This window comes from Mycteria americana, chromosome 2 (genome assembly GCF_035582795.1).
Source record: "Mycteria americana isolate JAX WOST 10 ecotype Jacksonville Zoo and Gardens chromosome 2, USCA_MyAme_1.0, whole genome shotgun sequence".
NCBI classification, from domain to species: domain Eukaryota; kingdom Metazoa; phylum Chordata; class Aves; order Ciconiiformes; family Ciconiidae; genus Mycteria; species Mycteria americana.
The window spans coordinates 136,607,388-136,628,919 of NC_134366.1; the positions used below are offsets into that span (position 1 = coordinate 136,607,388).

The window sequence follows — 21,532 nt, forward strand, 5'->3', positions numbered from 1 at the left end:
ATGTCCTTAAGTAGCTTCTACTTCCCTACTTTTTACAAAAACTTTGTTTAAAATGCAAGCACGTTCTAAATGTACACAGAAAACCTGTTGTGATATGCAGTAAAGGTCTCAGTATGACTGCACATTTGCATTCCTCTGTTAAATTAAAGATGAAAAAGATGTACTTCTAATACCACAAATAGCTTAAAAGAATGTCAGAACATTTAAAAAGGCATCAGCTTTTGTTTATACATTTTAAAAGGCACCAGTCATGTTGTTTAGTTATATTATCCTTTATTATTTTACAATATATTTCAAAAACTCTTACAGATGCCTTAAACTGTTCTACAAGAGCTGCAATACTGTCATAAAAGCACACCTACAGACCAAATGCACAAACAAACTGTAATACCTACTGGTATTGAACCATTAATATCCAAAGGGTGTAGTCTTTTAGTACATAGATGTGCAGTAATGCAAATGCAAACAGATGTTAATGCAGAAAAATAAAACTCTGCATTCATGGCTATAGAACAGAGGACTTTCAAACACATTTGGTACTGTAACATTCTAGACAGCAATATGAGTAGTATTACGTATTTAAAGCAATACATGCCCTGAAAAGCCTGTATTTTCAATCTGTGCGTGTAAACCTGAATCAAAAATAAACTAGATATATTAAAAAACATGAGACATCTAGTCTGCCAACAAGCTTTTGTTTCTTTTTTATCCTAGAATGACAATTAACTTGGGTGGGTGAACTCTGACCTGCATTATTATTTTACGTTATCATTTCCTCAGCATTTCTGTAGTATTATGACAGCCTGTGAATTTTTTTTTCCTTGTGCACAGGGGAATAACTTTGATGCATTAAATTTTTTTTCTGAGTCTCCAAGTGGTAAATATAATTAATATTACAGCAAATACATTACCACTAAAAAGCATTGTATAATGAGGTTTATAACATTATTTAAAGTTCTCAGCTGTATTTCTCTGGTGCAACAAAGCAGTGGCACTGCAGTTTTCAAGCACTGTATATCGAATCCTCTCAGGTACACAGTATTTACTAACAGCTCAGATATATATTATTCTCCACCTAAGAAGTTTTGCTTTTATTATCACTTCTGGTCACAGAAATTACCAAGACATCTTTAAACCTATACTGTCTGTAAGTAACAAGGTAAAGCCAATTGTTTGCATATGTTTTCAAGCCTATCCAGACTGATGTACTTTCATGGGAGTCTCAGGAAAGACATTAGGAGGGAACAGTAATTACGTATCAGATTTATTAGGTAAAAAAATAAAAAGGGTTAAAGTCAAAATTTATGAGTGTGGCACTGTGGCAAAATAGGCATTCAGTTCTGCTTTATTCTTCAAGTTTAAAGTTTCAGTTACCATTAAATATTTGCTAACAGTGAACACCATTTCTTAACCAAATACAGTCTACATCCCTGTATGCTCTGCAGACAGAGCTGCAATGGGTCATCACTACGTTAGACCACAGGTTTTTTTGCTACAGTCTTCCCAGCTAGCCTAAACAGCAGTCAGTGGTATTTATTAGTTATATACATCAGTCAGTCACACCCATCATTACAAATATGTTCTAGTTTATTTACTGTACAATGTATGTATACATATTTGTGTTTATTCAATCCCTTATTTCTTAATCTCAAGCACTCCAATAGTTAAGGGCAGGCTGGAAAAAAATTCAATATACATAAAAGGGTTATAAATTTCAAGTCTGTAGTGATTCTAGTTTAATAGCAAAAGGGGAACATCATGCTCATGCTGTGAACATGGTTGGCAAAAATAAAGGCAAAAAAAAGAGGCAGACTATATTTTTCTCCAGAGTCAAAATCTAGAAAATTAAACAAAATAATGTTAGTCCAAAGGGATGCAGAAATAAAAAGGGCATTTTATTCAATGCACAACTAGAGCTATTAAGAATTTTCTTTCACAGAGGCCCTGAGACTTGACTTAAATGGATTCTCCCTATCATGTGTTTCACGTGAAGTCAAACTTAAAGCTCTATACGCATAAACATTTGGTATATAACAGTGGACCCATTTTTAAAAAGTGAAGCAATAAAATCTACATGAAAAACAAATGAAAGAACAATTTGATTGGAGGCCTCTGTCCTTTGACCCCTGCCCTATCAGGCTAAACATCCAATAAAATGTAAAATGCAGCATACATTTGCGTAATCTAAAATTTTTGTGATGATTTATTGCAAATTGCACTTGGCAGTTCACCACACGAATGGAAAACTGGCCCCCTGTTGGTTCATTCACACAGTCTTTTAACACCAAATACAAGTCACCAGTAGAAAGATCTCGATAGAAAGTTTGCTGCCGTGCTGAGCCAGCTTCCTGCACCTTCTGGGTGTGACCCAACACGAGACACTGCTTTGTCCTGTTCCTTAGTAGGGCTTTCATCTTCTGGTAAATATTCAGGTAGATCTGTATTCTGCTCTACTTCCACTGGCGTATCTTGGAACGGAACCAGCATCTGATAAAACACAACAGATTAAAATTATGTCAAATATTGTAACTTAAAAGAATGAATGAAAGTTACACATATATACATATTCAGGATGACAGGCATGCATGCTGTGAGACTTCTCCCCATCCCGCTATACAGTGAGAATATAAATGGAACCTACTATATATCTGGAATCTACTATGCTTAGAAGATACACAAGAAAAGCTTTGGCTTAACATGGAAGAAAAAATATCAAATAGACAGACATAGCCCTTTTACTGTAGTTGTGAAATAAAAACCACTTCAGCAACTGCAGCCAAAAAAAAGGTTCACTGTGATCCTTTTCACATCATTAAGGAGAGAAACAATTACAGTATTTTCATCTTTCTTCTGAACAGTAAGTTCTGTAAAACTGTTCTATGGATACATGTCCTGACATAGGATACCCTTTATTCCCCTTGTACTGTATGTGTAGCGCTCCCACTTACAAAATTTTGCCTGGCATCAGATGTTTTGAGCACAGAGGTGCTGGTATTAAAGATACAGCTGAGCTAAAACAATTGGTATTTAGAAAGATACATATCCTACCTCCTCACCACTTTCACTTTTCACAACTTGCTGTGCCTTCATAACTTTGGTTGATGCTATTGCCGTTGCCAATGCCTACAAGTACACAGAAAAAACCAAGAGCTTAGTGTGACAGAATGCAATAACGTGAGGATCTGGAGGGTTATTGAGCACTTACCTCTGCTTTTAAGTCTGAGCGAATTCGGACCACGCACCTTTGAACAGCCATTTGAAAGGTAAAACTAATAACACCTTTAATTTTCAACAAGGCTTCTTCACAAAGATTCCTTCGAGACTAAAAAACAAACAAAAAACCCCACAACTAAAGTATCTGCATAATACACCATGTGCAAACGCTAACAATTAATTCTTAAGGAATTCCTGTATGTCTGAGGGCAGGTGGTTACTTGACAGCACTTTCGTAAAAGAAAAACTAAGACTTACATTTTAGTGCACAAATATTAGACTCTCTTGCCACCAAAAAAAAAAAAAAAAGAAAAGAAAAAATTGCTTACACTTTAGAGAAGGATGGAATCAACTGTAAATAATTAGAGAAAAGTGCTGAAAAGCAAAGAATGTTTTTCTCCGTATGATCAGCTAAACAGTCCCCTCTGGTTAAGTTCTGATTGACTGAAGTGCTCATTGATGAGTAGTTAGTGTTTAAGTTGCTATTTATCAGACACCTTGCCTCCATACTGACGGAATGCATCAAAGCAGCTGTTGTATCTTTCAGCTGCTTCATCTGTGGCAGCTCACGGACATCACTGCACAACATAAGCTTAATTCTTATTTCAAAGGGAAAATATTTGGTTGATAACCCACAGAATGCTATGTTTAAAGCAAGTGACATCGCCTACTGTGCTGTAACATTACATTGACCTGTATTAGTTGCATCTGTTCTACATTATCTTAGAATGTTCTATTAATCTTTTTTCCTTTTAATATGTGCACAAGATGGTTGTCACAAAAAGGATTAAAACATACTTGGAGAGACTGCTAGCACAGAAGGGCAAAAAATAAAAGATAACAGTACCAGAAATGAACTCAAGTTGAAATTACTCAAGTTGAAAAATAATGATGTATTTAACTTTTACTGCAAGCTTCTGCAAGGTTTTAAATAATAAGCTATTTCAAAGCGTATTTACATTAGTTATCAATTACTGGTCAGTACTTGGGCCAGTTTCATGCACAACAAGTAAATTAAATTATTTTAATATCTGGAAGAACCAACTGAAGCAGGGGGGTTTTTTTTAGCAGTTTAGCATATATATTGAAACAATTCATTTGTGTAAGTTTATGTATTGAAATAATTAACATTTTCGACAGTTAAAAAAAATAACATTGCTGGATAGGCTACATTTCTCATACAGGAAATACTTGATGCAAAGATGATAGGCTGCCTTGCATGAGTGAAAGTCAAAACTACTTCTGGACACAAGAAGCAACACATTCGCAGCTTATTAGCCTAAATAAATAATTTATGCTTGCATGGGTGTATAGCAATTCTGTTACAGAATTTGGCTTTTTACTCTGAGATCCCAGGTTAAGTCACAGGCACGTCACAGGCATCCCACTTTAATTCAAAATGAGGCTTTCAGTGATCAGATAACTGGTGAATCACTTCTTAAAGACAAAACTTACCAAGATCCATACAGACTCTGTAAAAAGCTGGAAGCTTGGCAGCCACCGGCCTTGCCATACAAACAACTTTTGCAAAGTATGTCTAACTATGGCAATTAGGCACAAGCCCAAACAATGCAACCTAGACATCTTTCTGCCTGGTACTCCTGAGGCATGGGCACAGGGTAGGACAGGTACAGGGTAGGACAGGTGAAATTTAGGTTATTTTCTTGCATACCTTTTAGTCTAGCAAGTAGTCCTGCTAGACTGCTGAACACCGATTACCATACCGTAATAAATACTACTCTAATGTACTGGTTCTTTTTTCCTTTTTTTTTTTTTTTTAAAGCTTATCATCAAATTTGATAATTAGATCTTAAAATAAAAACATCCGACCCCACACTAAACAACAACTGCCCTTTCCCTTCCCTTCCTGAAATAATTAATATCTCATATTTGAGGTTTTAAAATCCACAAGCATTTGTAGGATTTGCAATCATTCCTAACAGCAGCTTCTTGTTTCAAATCTAAATGACAAAACACAGGTAAACCAAGAACACAGCATTTAGAGCCCTGCGTTTACTTGTGCCACCTAATATTCTTTGCTAGTTAAGTCGGGAATAAACTGTTGAATGAAACTAAACTGCTTTTGTTGTTCACATCCTTCATCATTCTCCCAGTCCCAACTTATCCTGACATTTAAAACAGCGTTATAGGGATTTTTAACTGCTGGATTGGCACCTGGGGTATCACTAACATTTCTTTAATCACCTGATGAAATACAGAGCTATGTACACTAGCCATCTCCAGCCAGTGCACAGTCAGATTTTTCTTTTCTTCAACAATGAGCTAAGAAAACATGCTGGTGTGCTCTAGGCAACTACAGAAGCCTGCAGTTTTGCTCTCTGGAGCTGAATATCTAAATATCCTACACTTTTTCAGAACATCTTTCCTTCAGCATTTAAGAGAAAAACTCCACAAATCTCACTAAGTTCCATTTGTCGAAGACAACAAAGAAACACTTTTAAGAGAGAATCAACTATATAGCCAGAATATCTAAACTGACAAAGTAGAAGTGGATTAAATTTCTTGCTTGGAGATACCTGTGAACAAACGAATCAACTACAAGCTTAAAAACAAAACAAAACAAACTTAACAGGAGACAACTGATTGGACTGAATTAAAAAAACCTTCAGAGTACAAAAGCCAATGGTGTTGACAAAGCACTGCCTTTCTAGACAGAGCAAGTGCTGGAAGGACAAAACTGTAAAAAATATTTACTTTGTATAAAGTGAGCTAGAGCAGCATGTTATTTCTAAAGGAATTAACTATGGTCTTATGAAAACAGTAGGATGGGTATGCTGTTGATAAACTGGGCCTGTGGACACGCTTACTTGGCAAAATGTAAAGCAACAAAGCAAAGGATCAGGTTTGATCATTTAAAATGGGTACAAAACTGAAGATACAGAGTCCGGAGGGCACTTGTGGATAACATGCTTAAACAGTCTACATGCTGTTTGGCAGCCGTAAAAAGGCAAACATGGCCCTGGGGTGTTATCTACAGGGGTATGGTAGATAAATCCGTAGAAGTTATTCTGACATTACATAAAGACTCAGTGAGACCTCATTAACTCAAATGCCATTCTGGTCACTACAGTAGAAAAAGATCTCACAGACAATGGAAAGATGTCGCAAAACCAGCTCAAAGAAAATACAGCATTTCTAAATTAAGAGTAATAAAAAAAAAGAAAACAGTGAAATATCTCATAACTAAAAGGAAACTTTTTTTTAGTTTAACACACTGATGCAACCACAGGATATCCTTAGGTGAAACTGCTGAAGGTACCTTTTTTATTCCATTCTTTCTTGAAAAAGGAAAGAAAATTAGGAGAGGTGGAAACAGAATAGTTTTTTGAGAGTAATTAGAAAGCCATCAAGGAAACTGCCTTAAAACATCTTTGTATATTCTGAGTAAGCTCAATTTATGCAAGATTTTATCTTGCGTATCTTGTGATTCAACATACAATTCACAGAAATTGCTGACAATTGATGATGCCACACAAGTAGCCTGAATACATTATTTTTGTGGTCAAAATACACCTCAGTGCAGCATGCCTTAATTACATAACTGCTGAAGGTTTCCTTACCGAATCATCAAGGCCGTCTATATGCAAAACCACTGTCTTGGCACGCTTATTTGTGCTACCGAGGAAAAACTGCGCTTTCCGTCGACGATAATTCATCTCATTCACATTGTCCATGTCTGACATGTTGGAAGACTGAAGGAGATCGTACACTTCAGAAGCTAAAAGTTTAGTCTCTCCCGGTGTAGTGGTCCTTAAAGAAAAAAGGGATTAAGATTTGTAAATATTTGTTTTTACATTAGTACTGCAAACAGCTGCTGATTATGTCCTTGCAACTGGAATACTCCACATGCTACAGAAATACAATTATACAGTAGGTACATAACAAAAATTTTAAAAGGGGAGAGGATAAATCAGGTAAAACTATTTCCTTTCCCATATTCCAATTTTTATGTCGATCTGTTAATTCTAATATCATTGTAAACAAGTCTGTGTTCTCAAACACCACAAATACAGTTTACATCAGTTTGATAACTTCAAACAAAACATGGTAGTAGACGCTCAGTACACCGCTGCTACTTTGTTCGTGTTGAACTTTTTTTTTAAACAAATGATCTCCAACTGCCTTGTAATATGTTTCATTTCCCACTTCCCTTGTTACATAATGAAAATAACTTATCTGTAGAACTGTAATCTTTCCAAATGTTTTCTTCTCCAAAGTTACCGATATCAACAGCAAAGCAGAATCCCAGATTTTCTTCAAGAATCCAAAGGTTATTTCTGATTAGACTGAAATTTATGATATGAACTATATGATAGCATTTTTTTAGATAGAAAAAAATGCAGATAATGGACCAAACATATATTAATTTCTTATGATTAATTAAAATTAATTTTAATAAGGTACTAATATAAATTTGTTGTCCAAATTCAGCCCTGTTTTAATTATGCCAGTGATTTAAAGCTATGTGCAGAAACAAAATTATTACCGCATCAACTTGCAATTAATCTTAAAATTATGAATGACAGCTTTGCTGCTTTGTTTAGCAAGCAGTAAGTAACAAGTACCTTTAGATTTTTTTTCTTCCATTTGACTTCCTTAATTACCATACATTAAACACATTTTCCATCCTACCATATGGACAAGAAGGAACACTGAAGCAAGCATGTTAGGAGTTCTCAACTTGTGGGGGTCCCAGCTAGCCTTTTTTTTTTTTTTTTTTAATTCTCTGCACCTTGTTTTGAACAGCATCCGTTTGGAGAGGAAAACATGAGTTCTTGAACATATATTCAATTTTAAATACATGCTTATGTTCTGCTTTCTTACAGTGAAAAAACCACATGCGTTAATTCACAGAAACAAGTGCTGGGAACTCACAAAGATTTCAACTTCAACCTTCCATAATTTATTAAATAAAGTAATAGAATAGATGATAAAGCCATGCAAGCTGATGTCTTAAGGTAGTAATAAATTAGCTTGTGCAAAAGTGACGTCTTATCAAGATACTAAGAAATTTACCCACCCATTAGTTTTGGCAAATTCTTTCAACAACAACAACAACAAAAATCCTGTCTATATCAAGTGATTTACAATAGAGGACTTTTTTTTTTTTGGTAAGTTTAAATACAGTTAACTAAGCACACTATTGAAAATGTCACTATCCCACCTACAGCACCCACTATGCTGTTGGCAAGAGTTTCTGCTTGAATACAATTGTACTATTGCATCCCAGAGTTAAAAAAAAAATCAGAAAGACAAATGAGAAATAAAATACACTTAATATTAGCCATAATATATATATGCATGTATATACACATACATACACAAAAGAAAGATAATTTAAAGTTATCAATATGTCAGCAAATATAAAATAGGCAAGTGCCTAAAAGGAAAAAATCAACAGTGATCTTTGTATGTTTTGTGCTCCCAACATTATAGTTGGCATAGTTCTTGGAAAACTAATGACCTAAGATAAACTGTACTATTGAAACAACCTGTTGATTTGAAAACACAAATTTAAATCTGCGCTTATTTGATACGTATTCCAAGATATTCCTAAAACAAGTCTATACAGGTAAATGTTATGCTTATGCACACACACTTAAACAAGCTACTCAGATAATTTCCTGTATTTTTCCAAATAGAGGATTACTACTATCTACCACTAAGTTACAGATGATAACTCTAGTTACCCCTCTTACATTAAAAAAAAAAAAATCCCAAACACAAGATTTTAATCTTATATAAAGATAACCTGTTGCAAAATAAGCAACTGAGTGTGTAATAAGAAGTAGCATGCAACTCAGATACTACACTACAAGGGCAAGAACAACGGATGTCACATCAGAATATCAGATTGCAAAACAATCCCCGATAAAGGTATAAACCAGTTTTATTCTGCAGTAATTCAATATTACACTTTCAGCAACTCAGTTAAAACAAAGATACACAAAATTCCATGCAATGCCTTCTACAATTTTCAGTGTACTCATAAAATGAGTGAATACAAGAGTGCATCAATCTGTTATTCTTTCATTAAAGTAATTTATACAACAGCTATAAAAAGAATAGAAACCTTAATATCTTAATATCAGACTAGATACAAGGAAGAATTTTTTTACACTGAGGGTGGTGAAACACTGGAACAGGTTGCCCAGAGAGGTGGTAGATGCCCCATCCCTGAAAACATTCAAGGTCAGGTTGGACGGGGCTCTGAGCAACCTGATCCAGTTGAAGATGTCCCTGCTCATTGCAGGCGGGTTGCACTGAAGACCTTTAAAGGTCCCTTCCAACCCAAACTATTCTATGATGATTCTATGATCTTTAAGGAAAAAAATAACTATCTGAAAGCAAGTATAATAAACCCTCTCTGTTGTAAAACCAAGGTGACGTTCAATGCTGACTCTGTTTCTTTATACACGATATTGGTAACAAAAAGATAAATACAGTGAAACTACATGTGAAATTAAAACATAGTAGAATAGTGGAAGTTTTTTTAAAAATAAGGATAACACATGGGCTGTGGTTTTGTTGCCTGAAATGAGAAAAAATTGCAAACCCTCTTAAGAGAAGAGGGTTCTGACGGCACTGACACAGGCCCTGCCAGTACCATCAGAGCAGCAGAAGGGAACTCTTGATCATCTTTCCACCACCCCCATTCACACTCTAGTACAGCACTTTATTCACCACTGAAGGTGCAGGTACATACTATAAAGTCGCTATGCAGTTAAGAGATTGTTTGAGAACAATCAATCACTGGAACAACCTCCCCAGGGACGTGGCAGAGTCCCCATTGCTGGAGGTTTTCAAGATGCGATTGGACAGGGTGCTAGATAGGCTCATTAGGTTCCCTTTCCCAGGAAAGGTTGGACCAGATGATCTTTTGAGGTCCCTTCCAACCTGGGCTGTTCTACAATTCTATGGCTAGTGTTCTGCTACCCTGCTAGGGAAATGGTAGTCTCTACTTAGAACAGAGTAACAGTTGGTAAGAGTTAGTTACCATCTCTTTCAGAAGTGGTAACATCTTACATTACTTCAGCAAGATTCAGAAGATGCCTGTCAGAAACCCAATCCTTTAATTTTCACTGTCTTCTTGAATTCCTGTCATCCTAGATTGTTGCCTGTCCTTCCATTACATTCACCCAAGGCTGGCTGTAGAAGTAATATGAACACAGAATCCCAGTGACATGTATCCTCTTCTGACAGACAGAGCACAAGAAATAGTTCTTATTTTCTTCACAGTTAAAAATAACTTTGTAAACATGGTCCAAGTGCTGCAGAGGTTTTATCAGCCTAACAAGACATTTTTTAAAGTTTTAGCTAAACTTGAAGGACACGAAAATTACTGGCTACAACTCCAAAGGTGTATGTGATGTGGGTTTAGCATGTATGCTTGGAAAGAACGTGTAAGCAGCATATAGCATTATGGCTATACAACCCGCATGTGACTTAAGTACACACACAGCATCATAAATGATAACAGAAGGGCCCTGACAATCTTCCTAGCATAGCTGCATCTGATGTAAAGGTAACATAGAAAGCTATGTTTCTTCCTTTAGAAAAAGCACAAAGGCTGAGAAAGACTAATATAGTGGATTTTCCCCTTTTGGAGAAAGACAAGATATAAATACATTTATAAATATATATATATATATATATATGGGGTGTGTTTTTTATATATATATGTGTGTGTGTGTGCGTGTGTAAAAGACTATACCTTATCCTTTTTAAAGCTATATTTTATGTATATATTTTAAAATAAACATACATGTACATATACATATGTGTACATTACATACACACTCCTATATCAGAGGAAACAGATGCAACCATAACCCTGCTCAAAGTACAGCAGACCCCGTGCACAAGCACAGAAACTATTACATGCATTTCCACAATGTGGCATACATTGTGCTCTAAAGACACATTAGCCAAACAGATAACAAACATACTATAACAGCATTTCATTAGAGTGTTTCTACTAAGTTTATAACCTAGAGACAGGAGGTTTTCAAACTCAAGAGGGTATCTTTCTTTGCCAGAGATTCAATTACATCCCAGATTCTATCAAAATGAGATTTGTGTCATTTAATTTCAAAAGTCTCACTTCTACAGTGATGCTGCTTTTGCTTGTACTTGCTCAGTTTGCCCACTACCCACAATAAGACAACAAAGTTGTTACCCATTCATGAAATTTCAAGGCTCTTGATAATCTTTGAACAATCACCTCGACCCCTGGGAAGGCGATGGAACAAATATGGAAACCACGTGCCTCCAGGCACATGAAGGACAAGAAGGTGACCAGGAATAGTGAGAATAGATTCACAAAGAGGAAGTCATGCATGACCACCCTTATCGCCTTCTACAATGAAAGGACTGGCTTTGCAGATGAGGGGAGAGCAGTGGATATTGTCTTTTGACATTGTCTCCTATACAATCCTTATAGAGAAGCCGATGAAGTATGGACTGGGTGGGCAGATAGCAAGGTGGACTGAAAACTGGCTGGATGGCCAGGCCCAGAAGGTGGTGTCCAGGGCCATGAAATCTAGCTGGAGGCTAGTATCTAGTGGTGTACCCCATGGGTCAATACTGGGTCCAATCTTGTTCGATATCTTCATTAACAATCTGGATGATGGGGCAGAGCGGACCCTCAGCAAATCTGCAGATGACATAAAACAGGAAGGAGCAGCTGATGTGCCAGAGGGTTGTGCTGCCATCCAGAGGGACCTCTACAGGCTGGAGAAATGGGCTGACAGGAACCTCAAGAAGTTCAACAAGGGGAAGTGAAAGCCCTGCCCCTGGGGAGGAACACCCCAAGGCACCAGCTGGGGGCTGACCAGCTGGAAAGCAGCTTGGCACAGAAGGACCTGGGGGTCCTGGTGGACACAAAGTTCAACATTAGCCAGCAAGGTGCCCTTGCAGCAAAGAAGGCTAATGGTATCCTGGGCTGCATTAGGAGGAGCATTGCCAGCAGGTCTGAGGGAGGTGTTCCTGCCCCTCTCCTCAGCACTGGTGAGGCCACACCTGGAGTGCTGTGTCCAGGTCTGGGCTCCCCAGTACACGAGAGAGAGGGACATGCTAGAGAGAGTCCAACAAAGGGTCAGGAAGATGATTAAGGGGCTGATGAGGAAAGGCTGAGAGAGCTGGGACTGTTCAGCCTGGAGATAAAAAATCTCAGGGGGATCTCATCAATGTATATAAATACCTGAAGGGAGGGTGCAAAGACGACAGGGCCAGGCTCTTTTCAGTGGTGCCCAGTGCCAGGACCAGAGGCAATGGGCACAAACTGAAACACAGGAGGTTCCCTCTGAACATCAGGAAACACTTCTTCCCTGTGAGGGTGACTGAGCACTGACACAGATTGCCCAGAGAAGCTGTGGAGTCTCCATCCTTGGAGATATTCAAAAGCCATCTGGCCATGGTCCTGGGCAATGTGATTTAGGCGACCCTGCCTGAGTAGAGGGGTTGGACCAGAGGACCTCCAGAGGTCCTTTCCAACCTCAACCATTCTGTGAGTCTGTGAACACATATTAGAAATCGAGAAGTCATTAGGTAAATTCAAACAGCAATGTACATGGAGCATATCCATTTTTATCTACTTGTGGATATCTTTTTTCAGATTAAGAGTACTTTAGAAGTTAGGCTTTTATGTAAGGACAGCAAAAATGTATTTAATTTTCCTGCCAAATATGTTCCTTATGTATTGTTTGCCAAAGAGTTTTGCATGACAGCTTACATAACTCTAATGCACCTAATAATTTACAAAGACTGAAATATAAGCAGCTAATTTTATTTTGATTTCAGAAATTTCCTGCTCCCATATTTAGACTTACAGTTCAGTGCTCAGTCGTAAATTGTTTTATCTTAAGGTATCATGAACTAAAGGCAAGGCTAGATGGAAAAGGGGAGGCTTTGTTCTCAAAGTCATTGAACAGTTTGCCAGTTGGTATTTAAAATGTTTTCACCTTAGCTTATAGCATGATCTTACTAGCCATAGTCATCAAGGAAAAGTAATTGAGCTTATTACACCTTATAATAACAATTTAGAAACCGTTAATACAAAACTTAAAAATCCAATAGTTTACTGATTCAAACATGACATTGATTTTAGGAAAACACTGATCCAAGTCTTTGCCCTCAATCTATAGCATTTTTTTTGGTGATTTTACTTAGCACAAGAATTGTATTCAGTAAATGTAGTAGAGCCAAAAATGGGATCACACAGGAACACCAAAGAAATATTTTAATCTCAAGTCATTTCACAACATAGATCAAAATGTCAATGTATATAAGCTCACTCAGGAGTTTGTATTTTTACTCCCTCTCAAACAAATCTGATGTAGTTCAAGAGTACTCAATTTGTAATCTAGGGACCAATTTCAGCCTTGTACCAATGGACCTTTCTCCCCAGGGTTGCTCAGGAATAAGAGATCCGAAGACAGACAGACCATTCTCAACTTCTAGCTTTAGAAGGGAGCATTGCTTTACACCTCAGGATACATGGAGAAGAGCCACAGCTCATTCCCTGCACAAGGCTGAGAAACCTCTGTGAGAAGAGGGCAACTAGAGGTAGATTCTTTCTATCACAGAACAGCGGACTCCCCAAAACTCTGGTAAGATCCAAGCAAGGAAAATGATATACAAGAACAGTACATTTGCAGTACACCACCCATACACACGTAATAGACAGTTTTACATACAGATTGTCTGTACTATATATATTTTCAGTATGCATGGCCCCATAAGGGAGGGGGCATGGCATACAGCCTTACAGCTCATGGGGAAAGGCTGTGTTACAGCCAATCAGAAGAGGTGGACATGCATTGTATGGCTCATCACTATGCTCTTGCTCACGAGTACTTGGGAAACCAGCACACAGAAAAATTAGTATTAAGAGCAGGTCTGTAAAAGCAAAGCAAGCTAGCAATGGTGAAGAAAAGATTAACCCAACCCACAAAACTAAGGAAATAGATCTCAACCTTTTTAAGTCAGTTCAGGTAAAGTTTCCTGTACTGACATCTCAAGGAGTTTACATACTATTAGAAAAATAGTACCTTAAAGCACAGATCTTTAAAAAAAACACCACACAATTCAAGTCTAACAAATATGAAGAGTTTGAAGAACAAAAATACCTTCATTATTCAAGTTAAGGCTCAGATATTTGGGAAGACCTCAGCTGAATCCCATACTAAATAACCTACTCATAAATTAAAAGTAAAAACAACTCTCAGATTTAACTTACAGTCTTACAACAGAAAAATCCTAAGGGAGTCAGTGAATGTAACAAAGGACTGAATGCATCATTTTTTCTTCAAAATACTAGTCTGAGAGACTCCAGTTCTAGAATGACCCAAGCACCTTTCCAAAAAGTTTGAGAAAACTTATGATCATATAGAAGTAGCTATTTTCACTTGATCCCAATCCTTTTCACATATGCAAGTACTGTCCCTATAAGGCAGAACTAATATTTTTCCCTAGGATCCTAAGTAGTGGTATTTTCAACCATCATTTTATTTCCATAATGAACCTCATTCAATATAGTAAACATAGTATCCTGTATGACACAAAAAGAGCAAGTAAGAATTTAATGGATTGGCATGAATTCTATCTAAATAAATTTTTGGGTAAATGCAGCTGTATTAGAAATCTTAAAACATACACTTGGTAGAGATTTATCATTTGATTTAATTATGGTTAAAAAAATGGCTAACAATTGATATTCACATCAACTATGCCTTAAGACCACTGATGTATGTGTTTCCAGGTGACCAATTTCTTTCAGAGCCCATTCTTCCTATATTTAAAGACAGAAATTGTCTCTAGCAATAACTAAAGGGAGCAGTAAGCTGCAAAGAATTGCTACATTCTGTAAGGGGGGGGTGGGTGGGAAATCACTAATCCTTGATTCTAGAAGTGAGACACAGTGATTGACATGGTTTTGATGAAAACTTTGAGCATGAATGACAAGCCTAAAGAAAGAGCATGGTATTAGAGAAAAAGCAATCTGTTTCAAGACAGTTATCTGATCTGGCTGTTTTTCTGGCTGTTCTGCTCCAGTGCCAGGGCAAGATTCTTTCTTATCTCCAAGAATGCTGCTCTTTCTTGGGAGCTTTCAGTGCATCCCATGATACGGTGGGCTCACAAGCATATGGCTGCTCTCCTGACTCATTCCAGGCAACAGGCAAGCCATCTGAAAACAACTTGAAAAAGAGCATTACTTCAGCACACACTTTCTCACAGTCCCAGGTGCTATTGTCATGCTACCCATTACAGTACACCTCAGTTCCCTCTAGCCCCAAAACACACAGTAAAGACCAGATAATATTATACAGCAGCTGACAAAAGGATTACCACCTGCTTTCTTAAAAGAAAGAAGTCAAAATCCTCAAGAATATAGACAGCAGGATCCTTATGTTGGCCAACAACAACGTATCAAGCATAGTAGTGGGTTAACAATAGGAAAAATAATTCATAGGTGTAGAACAGGAAAAACAATAGAACCTGTAGGACTGGGCAAGTTTGAAGTGACACACTGAGCTGCAGCACTATGAATCTCCAAATCCCAAAACCAAGCAGGTGGACTACTCGATGAACAGCCTGAGTACAGTTGTGTTACGTGACTGCACTCCAATGGTATCAACCATACGCTAGCTACGTCACCTTTATTTACTCCAAGGCTGTTGCACCACGGAAACAAGGCAAGGTCAGCCAGACTTTCCTAGAATGCTTTCTAGACCTGCAAGATCCCTGCCACTTGGCAAGTCTTCCAGACTCTACTCACACTACTAGCTGTGACAATTTGACCACGAGACAGTAAACTAAGAAAAGTTTGGAATGGAACAAGGAAACCTGATGTCTTGAAGTTGATTTTGTGCTAAACAAGAGATACCTCACTGAAATTAGGAGTGAGAATTCAATTTCCCAGTGCCACTTCCAGCTCAATTTAAGTCATATGCCTACTGACCCTTAAAATTTAGAGAAACCCCATGTAAGTGTTGGGATGTTCTGAAGACTGCTGAAAACAAAAACAAAACAAAAAAACCCACAACCCCCCACAACCTAAATATTAAATACAAGTTGTAAATCTGAGTCAAAATCAGTACGGTACCATTAACTGCTGTAAAATCAGTGACTGTGATATAATCTTAAACATTTAGCAAACTGAGTAATTACCCATGCTTAGAACATTTCCCTGATTCATTCTATTGTCCTCTGATCACAAGAAGAAAAGGAACTTTCAAGAATGGAATAACAGATTTGAACATATGCCATATGTTTTAACGCAGCTATTCATCCAATTTTGTTTAACTCTTGCTATTTATATGCTAAATGGAAGATCAACTTTTGATCTTCCACAGCTTGGTATCTACCATATGGACATATTCTCCATCTCAAAAAAAAAAAAAAAAAAATCAAGGCCTGTTACTCAACTAAACTCAAAAGGCTTCAGAGTAGCATTTGCTAGACAAGAGTCTGCATAACAGACACAAACTCCATGTTGAATTTCACAGTAGCTAGTTCCAACATCTTGCCTGCTAATGAACAGTAATCATTTAATGCAGTTATATGGCAGAAAAAAATGTTTTTTATATGGCTTCAACAAATTGCATCAGGGTTAAAAAAACTAAAAAAAAAAAAAAAAAAAAAAAAAAATCTTAAGGGTAACAACTCTCTCCAGTCCTTTCCAGTGGAAGATATCAAATACTGCCATTAAAAAGCCAATCCTTCCCAGTAATAATGCTGTAGTGACCACGTAGAAGTATTGGTAGTGCTGGAACTAGGCTCTGTACTGAAGAATTTTAGGAGCATCTCGAAGGAAGCCAAATAACATTGCTTGTATTATCAACATGCTAAGAGCATTAAGTAGATCATATAATAATATATGATTATAATATATAATTATCTGGAAAATCCTTTTATGTCTTCAAAAAAACCACAGTTTGTTTTAATTTTGAGAAGTAAGCTTCATCTGATTATTTCCCTGAAATCTACTGAAGAAAGTAAAAAAAATAAGGGTTTGCAAACTTACAGATAAAGGCTTCCCTAAACAAAACCTGTGTGAATAATAAGAATTAAACTACAGCACCAATGTGTACCAGAGAAAAAAAAAAACAAACCAAAAACGACTGTTTCATCATTAACATTTTTTAAGGAATTTCCCTTTGTGGCACTTACTGCCTGTAATACCCACATGAAACTATGTAATTTCTAATCACACACCAGCACCTTACTAAGTTTCTATTAAAAAAAGTGTAATCCAGATACTTAAGAAATAGAAATAATTTTAATAGAAAAAAATCTGCAATTTTTTTGGGATGCTTAGCATGAAGGTCAAAACCCAGGGACAAGCATCACCTGTGGACAAGCTCACTGTAACCCAAAAGCAGACATATGATACTGGCAAGGAAAGATGAGAAACCTCACAGTGTTAAGTATCTATCAACTCCCTTTTCACAGATAAATGGCTCCAGCCTACAATACTGTCAGTCTGCACCTGCAGTATGTATTAAATACTTTACAACACAACTTTCTACTTTTACTTCAAAGTATCTTAAGCTTTATTTGCTCTTTATTTTAGTAAGCTGTCAGAAAAAGTCAGCATATCAAAGAACCTACCTCAGCACTTTTTATTGTAAACTCAATAGTAACCAGTGAAGGTCACTGTATTCCTAAAAATGCTTTTGACACCAGCTGACGACAAGGTTTATTGAGTGTTAAAGGCACCCTGTGTTGCCATTACTATTCCTGACTCTTCTGCCAATCCACTTAAAATCTCTTCCCTCCCACCTGAGTACTGAACCCCACCACAAAAAGAGAAGACAGTTGCCTTTTGGCACGCCATGTCAGGCACTGAGTTCAGCATGATAGTATTTTTTTCTTCTATCATGCAGTCAGCAATTAGTTAAATGCCAGTTCAGATTCTATTATTTTTAACATATCAGAACATTGTACCACACTGTAAACCATTTCAATTTTACATTCAAAATCAAAATGTTTCTCAAGAGTCCCATATTTGTTTTAATATAAAGCCTGCAAGAAAAAATAGGAAGTGAAAACACCTTAAGCTTATACTGCTTTCTAAAATACTTAACTTCCTGCTCCAGCCAGTCTCTAAATAAAGAAGAAACTGGCTAAGACATTGAGCACAAAAGGCTTTCAAATATATGCATTTTAATCAAAGTTATTTTACACTTCACACACTTTTTTTTCAGTATTTCAAAGTGTGGGGTTTTTTTTTTTCCTTCTGCAATACTCATCACAACATTTCTTGCCTATAATGAAAAGCTACTAGTTCATTTTCTAACTTCCCAACCGATTTCTTCATATTTAAATACAAAGCACTCAAAACAATTATGATTGTGGCGCTCGCTCTGCCAAAAAAAGCAACACCAGAATAATGCCTATTTACTCAGTAACAGGTACTGAAAATTCTTTTCAGGTTTAGGAACCTATAATTTGGTAACGTGGCTTTTCAGGTACTATACATAAATCACCACTGTAGAACTTAGGCACTTCAATGGTTAGGTAACAGGGCATGAAACTTGCACTACTTGATATCATATTCTTAAGCTAGTCATTGTAAACCAGCTGAAGGCTATGATTTTGAAGAACTTACAGGTAGTCTCTAAACCTTATGTTACATAAATGACCAATTAAAAACACTTCATTAATGATTACCTACTTTATTACCTCACTATTTGTCAATTAGTTAACTTGGAATTCACTAAATACCAAGAAAACGAAATATTTAGATCAAAAAAAAGGGATGAGAGAAACTGTTGAAATGCAAGAACTGTAGTGTCAGAGACGTACCAAGAAAGATGTGCATTAACTGCAGGTGCTGCACAGAAATCAGCAACAAAAGTAGCTGGTCCGCTGTTTCATTGAATCTGCAAATGTATTGAACTAGTATACTAAAAGCTAGTCTATTGAACTAGTATTGTATTGAACTGATATACTAAAAAATCTATCAATGTATAGTACCTGAATTAAATTGAGACAGACACCAGACGATGAAAAGTAACACAACCAACAGTCCTGATAGAGATGCCAGATACCAAGTGGAAAGTTATAAGGTAAAAGTAGTAGCTTGGAGAGAAAAAGGTGAAACCTAACTGTATTCCTGACTGCAGTCAAAAACATTATAATAGGAACTACACACACCACAGAATGAAAAAAATAATAATACAAACACACAAAAGCCAAATCAAGAGGTTGACAACCACCTAAACTGTTGAGTACAGAAATGGTACTGATTGTATAGAAGTCACTAAGCAAGTAAGTTGTGTGCAAGAAGGAAGGATGACTTTGTAATACCTCTTTGACTACAGAGAGGTCCTGAGATAAAAACAAACAAACAAACAAAAAAACCCCAAACAACAGAACATCAAAAGTACATCAAGAGAACAGCGAGTACATCTTGTAGGGCACAGGGCAGACCCTTCCATTTGGCCATGCTTCCATGTTTTTCTCAGTGACCAATTCTACACACACAACAAAAACAATAATCTCATTCTAAATTGCACCTCTCATAATAAACCGTTAGCAGCTATTTATATGACTGCTAATTTCTATTAACCCCTGCAAAAAATAAATCCACAGTAATATGTCAACATTTAAATTACTAGTTACATTTGAATTGGTTGGCAGTCAAGTCTTGGACTATTCTTACAAATGACGTCCATCTTTCCAAACTTTTAAACCTTGTTTTCTTATCTCACAAAACCCATAAGATCCTCCCAGAAAGCCCATTACATCATGACTAAAGTCCAGGTTAACACCAATACCGTAAAACTAGTATTTTACACCATTTCATTACTTAATGCTTTTTGTGTTTTATACTTAATGCTTTTTGTTACCATTTGTCCCTGTGCCCACATCTCTGTGTTGAGATCATGACTTCCCATGTCCTTCATATACTACAGAAATACAAAAAAAGGTCTTGAAACATTTTTTAAAAAATTGATAAACTGTGAGAAAGTCTGAACTCTTGTTAGTTTGCCATGACACACAAGCAAACAGATCAAGAACTTTTACTGAATACATGCCTTAGTGATCTAGGTAGCCCACAGCATTGAACCCATCCTCTCCCTTGCCTCTCCACTCCTTCCTATGTATAATCTCCTCCAAATACCAGGAAGCTGACAGACAAAAGGACCATTCAGCCACTTAGAACAAATAACACGGTATATTTAAAGAGGACATACTGATGTTTCCTACATTTCCTAATATTTCACTGGGGGTTTTTTGGCAGAGGATGCTTTTTCAAAAATAACTTCAAAACCCAATCTGAAACTTGTAAGATTAACAAAATATACAATAAAAACATGCCTTAAAGAAACTAGGGGTGGGGGAGGGGGATATTAAGCCACTTTTCTTAACAATGCTGAATAAAACAGCCTGCAGACTTCTTCCTGCTGTGACCATCTATTATTAACAAACACATTGCTACAGCAGTGAATAAACTGGAGCCCCACAGCCCAAAGAGATGCACCCGCAACCAATAGTGTGATTTTCTAGAAGCACTTACCTTCTAATAGACAAAATGTTACAAAGTGGGTAAAACAAGAAGGCTTGGGAAAATAACAGCAAAGGAAAGGCCAGGAAAGTTAACATGGAATAAACAGAGTGATGGGTGTATTGCTCTCATTCCAGGTGATATACTGCAATTTGCAAATCATTTCTAAAACCAAAGTTTTTGGAACCTCCTGCTCACAGGAATATTTAAGACATAGGATAACCATGTTTTTCTCCAAACACAACTTCTCAGTACAGAATCACAAGTATGGTAGAGTCAAAAAATAATCATGCAACAGAATCATGCTTCCCATTACCCAACCTCAACTATTTCTCAATTCTGGTGTGTAAAAAAAACCCACATACCAAGGATTACAAAAACAACATTACTAAGTGATTCAGGTATAGAAAAATAAAATCTCTACAATCTGTAGAAAGCTATTTCCTTCTTTGCAGATAAGAATTTAAGTATTCCAACCAATAGCATAAAAGTATAAATGCAGTAAACTTTTCACATTTACAGAATGTTTTTAGCTATAATTTCTCACAAAGTATTATCTTGAAGCCAGTTATGATATGGCAACATGCCCTTCATCATCAGATATCCCTTTAAATATGTAGTTTGCTTTCTTGCTAATTAATACATAGCCTTTGCCATGCCTTCCCCCAACCATTCCTCCTTTCTCACAAAGGAGAAAAAGTATGTCACACAATAAAAAAGATAAAACTATTGTGATGCTACATCCCTACTATTTTAATTTCAGCAAATACTACCTTAAATACT

The 21,532-nt window shown here is 36.7% G+C and overlaps 1 protein-coding gene across 2 annotated transcripts in view; it reads right to left on the minus strand.

Annotated features, from left to right (window-relative positions):
* Positions 1-253: 253 nt before the first annotated feature.
* Positions 254-21,532, minus strand: part of ARMC1 (armadillo repeat containing 1) — a 33,137-nt gene continuing 11,858 nt past the window's right edge. For both annotated transcript variants that reach the window (XM_075494729.1, XM_075494730.1), the window contains exons 4-7: positions 6,795-6,984; positions 3,206-3,322; positions 3,049-3,123; positions 254-2,487 (exon numbers count right to left, since the gene is read on the minus strand). In XM_075494729.1, coding sequence (XP_075350844.1) covers positions 2,296-2,487; positions 3,049-3,123; positions 3,206-3,322; positions 6,795-6,984 — 574 coding nt within the window. In that variant the 3' untranslated portion in view covers positions 254-2,295. The remainder of the gene's footprint in view (positions 2,488-3,048; positions 3,124-3,205; positions 3,323-6,794; positions 6,985-21,532) is intronic.